The sequence below is a fragment of the Miniopterus schreibersii genome, assembly GCF_964146895.1.
Source record: "Miniopterus schreibersii genome assembly, chromosome: 4".
Lineage (NCBI taxonomy): Eukaryota > Metazoa > Chordata > Mammalia > Chiroptera > Miniopteridae > Miniopterus > Miniopterus schreibersii.
The window spans coordinates 62,656,604-62,671,428 of NC_138105.1; the positions used below are offsets into that span (position 1 = coordinate 62,656,604).

At 43.3% G+C, this 14,825-nt stretch overlaps 1 protein-coding gene across 2 annotated transcripts in view; it reads right to left on the reverse strand.

Moving 5' to 3' along the window:
- EPHX2 (epoxide hydrolase 2) overlaps positions 1-14,825 on the reverse strand; it is a 46,122-nt gene that overhangs the window by 19,450 nt on the left and 11,847 nt on the right. For both annotated transcript variants that reach the window (XM_081135094.1, XM_081135095.1), the window contains 8 exons: positions 14,199-14,389; positions 12,324-12,446; positions 9,117-9,191; positions 5,677-5,772; positions 5,075-5,153; positions 2,869-2,903; positions 1,529-1,555; positions 507-592 (listed from right to left, as the gene is read on the reverse strand). In XM_081135094.1, coding sequence (XP_080991220.1) covers positions 507-592; positions 1,529-1,555; positions 2,869-2,903; positions 5,075-5,153; positions 5,677-5,772; positions 9,117-9,191; positions 12,324-12,446; positions 14,199-14,389 — 712 coding nt within the window. The remainder of the gene's footprint in view (positions 1-506; positions 593-1,528; positions 1,556-2,868; positions 2,904-5,074; positions 5,154-5,676; positions 5,773-9,116; positions 9,192-12,323; positions 12,447-14,198; positions 14,390-14,825) is intronic.

A 14,825-nucleotide genomic window follows, 5' to 3' on the forward strand; every position in this document is an offset into this window, starting at 1 on the left:
GAAATGCCTTTCTAACCTATATCTGTGCAGCATTTTGCGGGTTGTGTAGTCAGGTGGGAGTCAGAATTACCACTTGGTGGCTGAGGAAACCAAGGCCCAATGGGTGATTTGTCACACAGCCAGTTCAGGGCAAAATTGGAAGCCACATTTTCTGACTCCCCATCTAGGACTAAAGTGTTTCCTGGTGCTTAATTCTATAAACCCAGCTACCCTCCTGCCTCTCCCACTCCCCTCCAGGCCTACCATCATTCTCCTGCATGCCCATTGAATACTCTGTCTCTGAATTATTTGTCCCACTACCAGTAACTGGGACAGGCCTCACTTTCTAAGACATTGGCTCATCAAGCCCTCCTTGTTTATGTGTCAATGGGTACTAAGGAGCTAAGGTGGTACCTTCCCAGTAACCTATTGTTTTTGAGAAATTTTCTGGGATTTAGACCTAAGGAAGGATTCTAATGGGAATTCAGTCTGTCTTACCCAAATCTCATTGCTCATGGCTTAATTACCTCACTCTCTCAGGGTAGAAGAGAGCCATGTTCCACACCAGCATGCCACCCCAGTCATGGCCAATGAACACCGCTTGAGGGATGCCCTAGCAAAGGATAAAGAAGGGGGGTGAATGTAGGTAGGTTTCTGGGGTGAGGTGCTGAGAGCCCAAGGTCTTGAGTTCTCCTTAGGCCCAACCCTCAGATGTAATTCTTTCATTCACTTCCTAGGGACTACCCCGCTGATCATGCAGTGTAAGGTCATTATAGCATCAGGACTGCGGTGGCCACACTGGGCCGTGTCCTCTTAGACGTCCGGAGCATACTCAAAGGTTCCAATGCCAATTCCATGGGACTGAGACTCTGTAGAGGACAGGGACCATGACATTTTCGCCTCATTTACTAGTTAGTGCCTGGCACCATGCCTTCACAGCACATTCTTCCCTTGACTCTCACATCCACCTAACAAGTGATAAATCCCACTGCTTTGAGGCTGTCTCTTAGAGATCCCTCTACTGTTTTCATTCCACCCCACGACCTAACTGAGGATGGAAGGAGGGTGTTACTGAGTTGTAATCTCAGGGAGAGTATGTGTGTTCTGCAAAAGAGTATTCATAGGTCACCATTGTTGATTTGAATTTCAAATTCCAAACAATGTTAAATTAAGACACTCAATTTTAGATATTTCAAAAGAAATGTAAGTTTTAAAAAGCTGTGAAACATTAGCTTATAAGATATTTTCCAAACTTCTTGACTCAAGCCCACAGAGGTATCCTGTTCCCTGGGAGATGCTTTTCATGAAACAAAAACCAAAACAAGCTCATCTCTTACACTGCTCTCCAAACTCTTTGCCATCTCTGTCTTTGCAATTCCTTCCGCTAACCCATCCCACCTCCCACTGTCCCAAAGTGTGCCTTTCCTAGCCCTTGCTACTCCCCTAAACGGCTCCAATAGCTGATACCTTAAAAGACTTGCATCTTGTCTCTCATTGCCCAGACCCAAACAGGATTCTCCAAAGAGATCAGTTCAAAAGTATTACTTACCAACTTATCCAGGAAGGTTACCATGTCCTAAGAAAGAAAATATACCAAAAAGTCAGAAATTGTATCCACCCACCTCAGCTGCTTCAAGATTAGAATTACTGTGTCTGCCTTTGTTATGAACTTAATTTTGTCTCCCTAAAATTCATAGGTTGAAGCCCTAGCCCTCGGTACCTCTGAATGTGACTGCATTTGAAGATGGGATCATTAAAAATGTGAAAGTTAAAATGAGGTCACTAGGGTGGTTCCTAATCCAATGACTGATGTCCTTATAAGAAGAGATTTGGACACAGACACATACAGAGGAAAAACCATGTGAAGACACAGGGAGAAGATGGCCATCTTCAAGCTTCATCTAGAAGCCTCAGATGAAGTCTCAGATAAAACCACGCTGTCACCTTGATCTCAGACTTCTAGCCTCCAGAATGGCAGGAGAATAAATTTATGTTGCTTTAGCTACTCAGTCTGTGGTACTTTGTTATGGCAGTCCGAGCAAACTACCACAGTGTTCAATCATTTCACTAGCTTTTAGGTTATCTTGCTTCCCTTTCCAGCATCCTCTCAGAAGTGGCAGAGTGGGAGAGGTAAAACTTGGGAACCGAGGAAGGAAAAACCACCCTAACTGGAAACTAAGCTTCTACCCACACTCCCCTATGAGATGCAAAGGCTGCATGTAAGGCTGATAGGGGGAGCTCCAGACAGAGTGGTGACTCTGAGATGGGGGCTTTTTGGAACTTTAATGCAATCAGCAGTATTGCCAGTTTTCTGTTTCTTCCCCTTGACCCCTCCAGCCTTTGCTTTCATTCTAAGGAGGTTTGGGTCACAGACTCTCCCCACCTTTGCCCCATCCTCCCCCTACAAGCTCTGAGATGAGGGTTCCCTCTCTTCTATGGTGTTTATGCCTATCTTAGAATAGGAAAGCCATTATAGTCACCAATCCATACAATAATCCTTAGGTCTGGCCACCGACATCTTTACCAAAATACAGTGATTTTTAAGATTCCCAGGATGGAAAGACAATATGGTGGAGTGGCTAAGAGGAGCGGTGTGTGAGCTATTATAGGGTTCAAACCTGGCTCTATTGTCTGTTGACCTCAGACAATTACTTTACCTCCCTGGGACTCAGTTTCCTCTCCCATCAAATGCTTACAGCAGTACTGACATACAGCAAAGGTTGGCTATCATTTTGAAATGTCATCTCAACTTTCAGTAAGAATTTATACTAATTTCTGTGAAATGATGCTTTCCTAGGATTTAAGTGAGTACCCACACTTCTGTCTTATATCAGTAAAAATTCCAGGATGGAAAAGATATTATAGGTGTTACCCAAAGATCCTTCTTACCTTGCATAACACTTCCATGGAATATTCTTCTATTTCTGCAATTAAAAATGAAAGAAATACATTTAATTCACATGATTAAAAATAACCAACAAACTAAAAGGGCCCTTTTGCAAAAAAAAAAAATCTTATTAAATTCTTAGATTGAAGTGGTCTACTTGTTTATTTTTGTCTTTGTTACCTGTGCTTTTGGTGTCACATCCATGAATTCATTACCAAGACCAATGTCATGAAGCTTTTCCCCTATGTTTTCTTCTAAAAGCTTTAGTTTTAAGTCTTTAACCCATTTTCAATTGACTTTTTTTTTTTTTGTAGGATAAGGTGTAAGATAAGGGTCCAATTTCATTCTTTTGTATGTGAATATCTAGTTTTCCCAACACTATTTGTTGGGCAAACTATCCTGTGCCAAAGATCAGTTGACCACATATGTATGGATTTATTTCTGGGCTCTATATTCTGTTCCATTGGTCTGTGTATCTGACTTTATACCAGTACCATACTGTTTTGATTACTGTAGCTTTGTAATGTACTTTGAAGTCAGGATGTGTGAGTCCTCCAGCTTTGTTTTTTTTTATTAATTTGACTATTGGTCTTTTGTGGAGCCACATGAATTATAGAATTGTGTTTTCTTTTTCTATAAAAAATGCTATTAGGATTTTTGATAGAGATTGCATTGAATCTATACTGTTTTTAGTATGAATATTTTAACAATAATAGCAATTCCAGAAAGAAAAAAAGAACAGAAGAAAAATTACCAGAGAAATAATTCAACAAAATTTCCAAGAACTGAAAGATAAATGTATCCAGCAAAGTAGATGAGAAAATACCTGTATCATGGTACAATATCATAAAATTTTAGAATACAACAGATAAAGAAAAGATCCTAATGTGTCATGGGTAAGGAAGAAAAAAACAAATGGTCACATAGAAAGCTTATGGGTTACAACGGCATGGGATTTCTCAGTAGCAACAGGGAAACTAGAAAGCAATGGGACAAAGGCTTCAAAATTTTAGGGAAAATAATTTGTTACTTAATACCTATTAAAAAATGGTAATGAAATTTATACACAAATGACCTGAACTGGTTGTGTGTGTATTCCAAATCATTATGCTTGGCTTTAGAATTCGGGTTATACAAAATCTTCAACAGTTAATGTGTAAATTAGTGTTTTCTTTTATAGTTAGGGTATGAACATAAGTGTCAGTCTCAGTTTATGTGTGTTATAAATAGTGTCTCTCTCTCTTTTTTTTAAATATATCATTAATCGGCTGCCTCCTGCATGCCACTGGACTGAAGATCAAGCCTGCAACCCAGGCATGTGCCCTGACTGGGAATCGAACCACGATCTCTTGGATCCTAGGTCAACGTTCAACTGCTGAGCCACGCTCGGCCAGGCAACAGTGTCTCTTTTTACTTTTAATAGTATTCTAGTTTGAGTGACAAATTATATTATTAAATTATACCTAGGGGATTCAAGGAAATTGCAGTATAGATGAATAAAAAATAGGCATTTTAATAATTAAATTTTAAAAAGCCTTAGATGCCTTTCCTGGATGTTCGGACTGAAGGCTGCCCTTTTGTTTAAAATGCTTCTGCACTGCCCGACGGCATGGCTCAGTAGCTGAGCGTTGACCTAAGGAACAGGAGGTCATGGTTCAATTCCCGGTCAGGGCAAATGCCCAGTAGGGTGTGTGTAGGAGGCAGCTGATCAATGACTCTCTCATCATTGATGTTTCTCTCTCTCTCTCTCTCTCCCATCCTCTCTCTGAAATCAATAAAAACATATTAAAAATAAATAAAAAGCTTCCGCATCATTCAGTGTTGTAAGCAGCTGCTGAAACACCACCATAATATTTAGGGGGTAATTATGGAGGCACACCCTGCTATGACAAGCTGCGTGGCCTGGTTGGTGGCCACCTGAGTGACCAAGAGCCTCAGTCCATGTCATTTGGCTTTAAACTCAACTCAACAGGAGATACCCTTAGGACACAGGCTTTGGGCTTCTTCTATTCAGAGTAGGAGGAGCAGAGACATCTGGGACCCAAACTGTATAGACAGAGGGCACTCCAAGAGAGGGGAGGCACAAAGTCAGACTCCCTTGAAGGACTGCCTGTTCTGACCTGGGACCAGGGAAGACGGTGTAGTTGGAGAGCTCAAACAGTCAGAAGGCATAGCCAACAGAGGACAGCTATAAGCCAGCTAACCCACCAGCAGGAGCGGATGAGTCTCCATAGCCTTTCATATCCACAGCTAGTACCCGGAAACCTGCCTGGGCCAGAGCAGGGATCTAGAAAACAAAGAACTCAGGTACACTCCAGTGTAGTCTTATAAGTATTTGGCTGACACTCCCTCTTTGCTCCTCTATTCCCGTTCTTGTAAATGGCTCAATGCAAAGTGCCACCTGACATTACCCGGTATCTTGGGGCTGCAACAAGCCCACCTGGATAGGGCTGCCATGGACCACAGGTGTTAGGCTGTGTGCACTGCATCTAATGCCTCATCTAAGCCAGCACCTTTCCTAACAAAGACCTTGCAGGTTTCTGTAATCATTACAAATACTTCTGGTAGGTGGCATAAAGCTTCTCGAAGAAGTCTGATTTTTTTAAATCTGCAAAGGTGGCATACAGATCAGCACAGCTCTGAGGTCTGGAGCCATCTCCAGCCCGAACATTTCTGCAGTATCATGGCCATACTTTGGAGACGATGCTCCTCTGTAAGTTTTCAGCTTCTTAATGATATTTGGGCACACCATCTAGACTTTGTCCTTGCCTCATCCTGGCTGGGGCATACCTTCACCCAGTTTTCCTTACCTGGTACCTCCAAGAGAACCAGCTCTCAGGAAATCCATGGCAAAGGCACACGGCAGGGCCAGAGCCCAGCTCCACAAAATGCAGATGCACCCCTGGCTGTGGAAGAGAGAGGTGAGCAGGAAGTGACCCCTACGCCAGGATGGGGAGAACCAGGCCCCCCTTCTGCAGACTGTCTGGGCCATTTCAGTATATTTCCAGATCTTGTATGGCCCAGATTTCTCAGCCTAAGACCCCAATGCTAGAAGTTGTCTGAAAAGGGGACAACTGGACAAACTGTGTAATAAAACAGGTGGCTTTCACTGTAACTTATATAAGAAGCTTGAAAAGATTATAATGTTGGGGGGGATTCCAAAACCAAAACAACTTTGCCTCCTCCTTAAAAGGCTCTTATACTATAGGAGTTTCTGTTTTGTCATGTTTTCACTATTTAAAACTGGGGATCAATTTTGTGCAGAGCATAATATTCATACTAACATGCAGAATACCATGATTATTTTGTTAAAAGCTCTTTATCTCTTGAGTATGAAAATTTTTTTCAAGTTTGCTATACTTCTAGTTCTTTCTGGGCTACATGGATGTGACAGACGCTGCTAGGACTCAGTGTCTGTGTTCTTCTTTGCTCCCTAGCACATGCTGGCATTTTCCAGATCTCCCCAACTTCCTTGCAGTGGGTATGACCATGTGACTGAGTTCTGGCCAATGGCATAAGAGCAGGGGAAACGTGTGCTACACTGGGGCCTCCCCTGCTTGGTCCTCACTCTCTTTTGCTGTTTGCTCCTGAACGGACTGGGCTTTGAGGAAGGTGGAACCAGCAGAAGGAAGGAGCCTGGTTACTTGAATGACTGCATGAAGCAACCCGCCCACACTGCATGACCTCAGCCACACTGCACTGTGCCTTACAAGAAACAGGCCTGGTAGTAAGCCACTGAAAGCTGGGTTGTTTGGGACAGTACTAAGCCTCCTCTGACTATTACAGTGGGGTCTAAACAAACCAATTAAAGCAATATATAGTCAAAATATAGTCTATTTCCCCCCAAATACATATCTCCAACTTTCTAAAGGAAATGGATGAGAAAGATAAGCTTCACATTATAGAAATTCACTCAGAACAATTCATTTTCCCCCCAGCTCACCTATTACTTTATATCATGCAGCGAGCTCCATCTATGAGGCTTGAAAACTCCTTCGCTCAGTAGCTATAGCCACACTGCTTTCTGGCCAGGACCATTTTTGAGTTCTCTGATGGATATGAGATTGGCTCACATATAGGCAATCCTCTTTGAGGAGTGCACTTTAATATGGAACATCCAGTATCCCATTATCAAGATGACATCTCCTCTTTTCACATTGGTTCAATAAAAGACGTAGGGTTGATTTTAAAGGATGGGGCTGACTGGAAGAATTTAGCTACTTTCTGTGGAATATTTTTTCATTCTCTAATGGTTGACTTTCACTCATATTGTAACCCTATTCCAGCACAGTAATAAATATATTTAATTAAGATATCCCAAGTTGTCTGTTGATAGTAATAGCTTTGGCTAAAACTCTGAAATGTTTTTACTAGGTCTCACACTGTTTTAACACAATGTGATTACCAAGCCTAACAAAACAATGATCTGATAGTGCACTTTGGGTTTGTGCCACTGATTATATGCAATTAGTTCTTTGTTTGATAATGGCATAGTTTTAGACTTAACATTTTGTATTACTTAGCTACTCAATAAACCGAAATACTAGTTGGTTAGCTAGGTAGGCCCCTCAAGACCAAGAAGAAAATTTGGAATAAAACCAGAGCCCAGTGATGCAGGAGCTTTAAACTTCTCAGCAAAAGATGGGAATGACTTTTTCCTTCCTTTTTTGTTATTATAGCTGGAATAATAAAGCAGTGAGTGCCTAAGAAGTTTCAAGTTTTACTTTTATTTCTTCTTTGGATACTCTTTTCATCCAGATCACACTTGGGCTAAGGCTATGACTTGTTATGAAACCTCAAAGGCAAACATAACCTAAGTAAACTATACAGGCTGCCCTCACTTTGTATGGTACTGTGAAAACATAAACATGGCTATACCCTGAATTATCTTAATAACTGTTAACTTAAGAATGTCCAAACCTGTAGAAATCTTTATCTGAGCCAAACAGATGATAGGCCTGGAAGCACGATTGCAACAGACTGAAAAAAATGCTTCCCACTTGTAATAATTCTGTCCAGCTGCATCCCACACTTCTCCAAGCCAGTGCTCCAAAATAGACGTTTCAGTCATGATTCCCAACAAGCCATTTTGCTCAAGAAAACATTAGGCTGACCTTTCACAAACCCTTTTATGGGCTACAATCGTTATATCAGAATACATTCCATTGCCCTGACTGGGTAGTTCAGTTGGTTAGAGCATCGTCCTGATATACCAGTCAGGACACATACAAGAATCAACCAATGAATGCATAAATAAGTGGAACAACAAATCGATGTTTCTCTCCCTCCCTTCCTCTCTTTCAAATCAATAAATAAAAAATTAAAAAAAAAAAAAAAATGTTCCACAAGACTGTGGAAGTTGGTAAAGAGAGGGAATTTAACTTTAAATTCCCTACTTCTTATACTGAAAAATGTTATAGTGCTGATGTCCAGTCAAATGATCCTCATCAGCCTCTGTTCTAAATGGATCCTAACTAAAGGCCTGTTCTGCTGCTTCATATTTGACTCAGCTGAGTAGCTCAGCAAATGCATGTGCTTTCCCATCCTTTAAATTATATGTTAACAAAATTTCCTTAAAACTGGAAAATGGGAAAGATCCATTACAACCCATTTGGTTTGCATCAGCATCCGGTGGAAATGCAATAGCACCCGCCAAGCCTGGGCTCAGCTAGGGTTGCCCAGAGGTCACTGCCCCAGCTCTTGAGTCTGGGGTGGTGGCACGGGGTGGTAAAGCAGCTCTGAACACCCTTCCTCAAGGTGAAATGAGGAATCTGTCAAAACTAGCAGGATAGACATCAAGCGGATGACAAGAGCAACCCTGTCCGTGGCGCTGAAGACATAAGGTTACAGCCCAGACCCCAGACTCAGGCAAAGAGGCCCTCATTCTTCATCAATATAGAGATGAGGTCTGAAGGGACCTTATGAGAAGTTCACCTCCTTTAGGACCACCCAGGGATACAGGAGGGGCTGCACTGACCCTGACCCATAGCTCCTAGTACGCTTTCCTTCACTCCCACTCCCGCTCCCCCTTTGAGGCCCACTTCACCATGTGGGCTGAGCCCCACCCCGACTGCTGGCATTTACGGCTGCTGCCTGCATATGGTCCATGTCTTCCATTGACTTTTGAGAAATGATACTTGTGGGAAATATGATCTCCTTATAAACAGTGGCTATTCAACTGCCCTGATATTTAACAAATGTCTCTGTCAGTCATTTAGATGACCTGGTTAGAGAGGGAGTGCTCAGTTACCTTTATTGGTACATATCCATGGCTCATGTCACTTGGATGGCATGGGTTCAGGACAGGGGCTGCTGTTTTGAGAAGCTGAAAGTAGAAGGTACATAGTGAGAGTACAGTGAGAGCGGCACCTGCAGCTTCCTTCCATGAGGGGTTCTCAGAGTGAGTTTCCACACCTCCAGAGTGCTGGCACCAGAAGAGAGCTCCCAGGTCACCTCAGCCATGGAGTCCAGGGACTGACCAACCCATCCTCCTCTCCTCCTTCATCTCATTATAAAGCTGGGAACACTGAGATTCAGAGTGACAAGAAATGTACCTAAATTTGCCAACTGAGTAAATGCCAAAGCCAGGATTCAGACTGGCTCTATTTGATTAGAACAGAGCTAGACTCCCGTCTTCTCCTTCCTTTCAGTTCCGTGGAGGCCCCTGACTGAGTTTGTCCTGTCAGCCTGGCCCATGAAAATCCCTACCCAATCCTCTACATTCTCTTTTCCCAATTTTCCAGCTGAGTGTCCTTGTGACCTTGGAAACCACAAGTGGAAGATGGTGGGTCCTCCATCAACTGGACCCTTGAATGGCTAAGCGAAGCGATGCAAAGCCCCTGGCTGCCACCAACTACTTTTACATAAGCAAGGACTGAACACCACTTGCTCTAAAACACTGTGACATTGGGCTTTAATCTGATTCTCTATGGCAGTTCCTTGAGTGGTCACCCAGGCTCATGCTGAATACCGCCAGGAACACCAAGTCCGCAGAGCAGCCAGCAGTGCTGTCATGGTATGGCTCTGTTGAAGGGTTTCTCCTCCAACTCGGCCAAAACCTAACTCTCTGTGCCTTCAAAAGTCTGCTAGAGGTGCCATAACTTTGTGCCATAAACTGGTGACTAAATCAACAGAAACCCATTTTCTTACTCTTCTGGAAGCTAGAAATCCTAGACCAAGATGTTGGCAGAGTTGGTTCCTGCTGAGGCCTCTCTTCTTGGCTTGTACATGGCCACCTTCTTGCTGTGTCCTCACATGGCCTTCCCTCTGTGTGTGTGTGTGTCCTAATTTCCTCTTCTTATAAGGACAAGAGTCCTATTGGATTAGGGACCACCCTAATGACCTCATCTTACCTCAATTACCTCTCAATTCAGCTGATAGTCTTCTGCCCTCTGGAGTCCCAGGGGTTCATATAACCCATCTTTTTACATTTAGGTAAATGGGAAAATTCCTGAACAAAGTATCCTTAAGGGGCTTCTATAACTTACTGGGGTCATTTTCCTGGAGACAGAGATGACAAAGAACAGTATGCTGAGCACATGCAAGTGAACAGATTCATGAGGAGCAACATGTTAGTGACTTCTGCTGCTCAATTCCTCACCTTTAGTCCCAAAGGTGCAAACTGAGGAAGATGGAGCTCTCCATAACCATCCTGTATTCTGACCTCTAAAACGGGAGAAATAAACTGAAATCCACCTCCCTTTTAAACATGGGAGCATCTGCATAGGTGTCCTCAGAGGGGAAACAGAGGGTGACCCCTCTACCTCAGTGGACTCTGGAGAGGACCTGGCATATGGCAGTAGGGAAGGGGGATGGGCAGCTTGGTGCCCTCTGATAGCAAGGGACACTGGGGCCAGTGTCCCTTGGGGCCCTTCTTCTAATGTGTCCCAGCTTCCTAGGTCACACACCAGGGATGTCCCACTTCTTCCAGGGGTGGAAAGGGTAGGTGTTTCCTACTCTAAAGTTTCTCCCATGTGTTTGTACAATTTCCAAAGCCTGCTCACGATTGAGTCCCACAGTCTTCCTGAGACATAAGAGGCATGTCTCCTCAGTTCAAAAAGGATTGATTTCCATTTTTTCCTTATATCTTCTCTATCATCCAAGGAGAAAATAGGTGAGACATGGCTTACTTTCCCAATGTTACAAGACAAGAATCTGTGGCTCAGATGTGATGAGGGGACAAACCTAGTAAATGGGACAAACAGGTGGATGCTCCAGTTCCAGGTCTGGGTACTTTCTTCTCTGCTGAGTGAGACTTTCAGGCTTGTAGAAGGACAATAAGCTTGGGCAAGATGCTTTAAGGTTATGAAGTCATTAGATATATATTTTTATTTATTTGATAAGACAAAAAGTCAATCATTCTGAGCTAAATTGTGCCTCCTGTTGAAATCCTAACCCCCAGGATTTGACTATCTTTGGAGATAAGATATTTAAAGAGATGATGAGATCACCGGGGTGGACCCATTGGAGTCAGAATCCAATTTGACTGGTGTCCTTAAAGTAGAGGAGATTAGGACACACACAGAGGAAGACCATGTGAAGACACAGGGAGAGAGTAGCCACCTATAAGCCCAGGAGATGCGTCAGAAGAAACCAACCATGCCAACACTTAAATCTTGGACTTCTTGCCTCCTAGTGAGGATGTTGTCTCAGACACCCAGTCTGTGCTACTTTATGGCAGCCCTAGGAAACCATACAGTTCCCTTTGACAAAATGGTTGTGACACCTTTGAAGTCCATCTACCTCAATCAAGTATAGGGCTCCCTCCCCCCTTCTCTCCCATTACACTGACAACCCCCCTAGAAAAGCACAGCATTACACAAAAGGTTTGAGTAACTGTCATTCCTGGACTCAGTGGGATGGGTGATCTTAGGTAAACCCAAAAGAAAAAAGGTATCTCAGCTTTGACTGAGCAGGCTAATTCCCAGGCAGCCCCCAGGGGAATCATTACGGACATCCCATCCTCAATGTGAGGGGCAGGTTTTACACCAAAGCCTTCCTTCAGACTGGCACAGGGTGCAAACCAGGAGGAACCAAACAACTACATCCAAGTGCCAGTGGCATGACCTGGCACACAAGGTAAGGACTGGGCTCCCTACCTCCACTGCGGCAGACCTAGCAGCTCCATTCTCAATATTCACTCTAAAAAGTAAATTTGGGTGGCTTTGAAAGCTCCACTCTTGTCTTGGTTCCCCTGACTCTGACTAGTACAGATCCTCGCTCTCAGAGAATCCTTTCTCTGTTCATTGACCACAGAGAAAGCAACAAGATGTTCCGTGAGGACACCAGGATGACTGCACAATGGGTAATGAACTACTACCCCAGAGGTCTGCCCTGGGAACCACGCCAGGAGCAATGAACTGCCTGAACACTGGGCTCTCCTCTTCCTTGTTTTGTCTTATGTACCTAAAAACAAATAAGGAACAGGAGATCTGACTCAGCACAGATGTGCAGTTACCTGCATCCTGGTGACTTTCTCCAGCTCTTGCAGGGCCTTGTCACTGTCACGGACAAGGATGGTGACCATTCCTAAGTCTCGGGCTGGCTTCAGATTAGCTTCAATATCATCCAAGAAAACAATCTGAATCCAAAGAGCATGGACACTAGCATCACTTCAACCAAAGCAAACCTCATGCACAAGGGACAACACCAAAAGAAACACATTAAATTGTGAATAGTGGCTGATTTGTGATAATGAGATTGATTTTTCACTCCATGTAATTGTTTACTCTTAAAATTAAAAACATTTAATTACATAAGAATCACATAAACACCCAGATATATGTGTTCCCCCAGACACCTACTGGTTCAGCCTGAATCCTGAAACTGAGAGATTAATGATCATAATGACATTAAAATTCATCTAGAAAAATCAACACATATGAATTGACAAAAAATATGTCTGGAAAAGAACTATAATAAAGGCAGATAAGAAAACACATAAAGCTATGAAAGGAAAAAAAAAAAGTTTGGTACTAAAAATGAAATAGACAAAAAAGACATATCAATGAGGTAGAAGAGTGTTGAGGAACAGACCCAAACACAAATTAGTTTAGTTTCTACTAAAAGTGCCATGTCTTGCCCTGGCCAGTTTGGCTTGGTGGTTAGAGCTTCAGACTGAGGACAGAAGGGTCCCAGTTCGATTCCAACCAAGGGGCACATGCCTCAGTTGCAGGCTCAATCGGCAGCCCTGATCGGGGGGTGTGCGGGAGGGAACCAATCTAAGTGTCTCTCTCACATCGATGTTTCTTTCTCTCTCTCTCTCTCTCTCTCTCCCCCTTCCACTCTCTCTGAAAAGCAATGGAAAAAGTATCCTCGAGTGAGGATTAAAAATAATAATAATAAATAAATATAAGTGCCATGTCTAATCAATGAGAAAAAAGGATTATTTAATTATTTTAACAACTTGAGGGGAAAAATGGATCCTTCATATCTTACTTCAAAATAAATTTTGAACAGCTCAAAGGTTTAAATTTAAGTAAAAATAAAGGGATAAAAGGTCCCTAGAGTTGTAGAAGCATGGGTGCATTTATTTACAATCTTGGATTAGTGCAGGCCTAAACTTCTAAGCAGCTCACTCAACCCAAAAGCCCTAAATGAAAGAACATTTCTTTATGGGCATACTAAAATTTAGAGAACTATTATAATGCTTAACCCAGGGGCTGCGGAGAGCAGAAGCAAAATTTTAGAGGAGAAAGGAAGGGTCCTGGTATTATTGAGCCTAGTAAGGATTCCCAATGATGGAGCTCAGGGTTTCATTGGATCAGGTATGGGTGAGGTAGGGCCAATAAGAAAGGGTCAGAAACATCAGGGAAAGGAATTTAATCTTGGTCCAATCACCTTTTTGAAGATTAGAGTAGGGGAACACAATGAAAAAAGTGTCTTAGAATAGGTCATTTAGAGATAGTATGAAGACGCAATTTAGGGGTCCAGGGGTGCTTGAAAGACTACTGCAATACTGGAGCCCATTCCTGTTCATCCTTTGGCGGGATGACTCTGACTAGCCTTGTGGTCTTGGGAATATCTCTCAGGGTTGACGTGTTTTTACAGGTAAACTGAGGCAGCTGGTCTAGAAGTTTTCAATAAAACTTATTTTGATCAAGGTCCTATAAGAGCCACAGGAAGGACTCAGATGTCCACCTCTATATCTTTCTAGAAGGGATGGGTAAAAGTCCTTTAGAAGCTCTGGCCTGAGAGAAGTAGGACATGCCACTGGACCTAGAACCATCCTGCTAGGCCCCAGATATCCCCCACCTGCTCACTCTTCAATTTTTCTTGATGGCAATATCTCTAGAACACTATTCTCCACTGAAAGGAAGCATCTACTACATACCTCATTGGGGCTGGCCTTCAAGGTTTCCAGCACAAACTTGTAGATCTGAGGATCAGGCTTGGCCATTCCGATCTGACATGACTCTATCAGGAAGTCAAAGTGCGGTCTCAGTTCATACATCAGCTGGGCAATGCTGCTTCTCTGGGTGCTGTCATCCAGCCAGTTGTTGGTGAGGATGCAGGTTATAAAGCCTGAGTGAGAAGTCACCAGTGAATGGACCAGCTATTGAACTTTGCTCTGAGAAGCTCCGGGTGGGACCAAGTGGGGTTCTGCTCACTCACCTCAATCTCCTGACTCTGGAAAAGAATCAGCTGTACCCTTAAGCACTTCCTGACACACAAGCATGAGAACAAGCCCGCTGTGTGCATTAAGGGCTCTCAGTAGCCCAGACGGAGATGCTGCATCCCTTAATTCCTCGCAATTGCAGAGCAAGAGGTTATGACATTTGTCAGCTCATTTGATCCTCGCCACATTTGGGCTGGGCTGGGCAGGTCAAATCTTACCATCCCACTTTTACCAATGAGCAAACCAGAGGCTCAGACAAATGATGAGCTGCCCAACTCACACAGTGAAGGAAGAGCCACGCTGGGCCCAGAATCCTGCCTTCGGGCTGCCACTCCAATACAC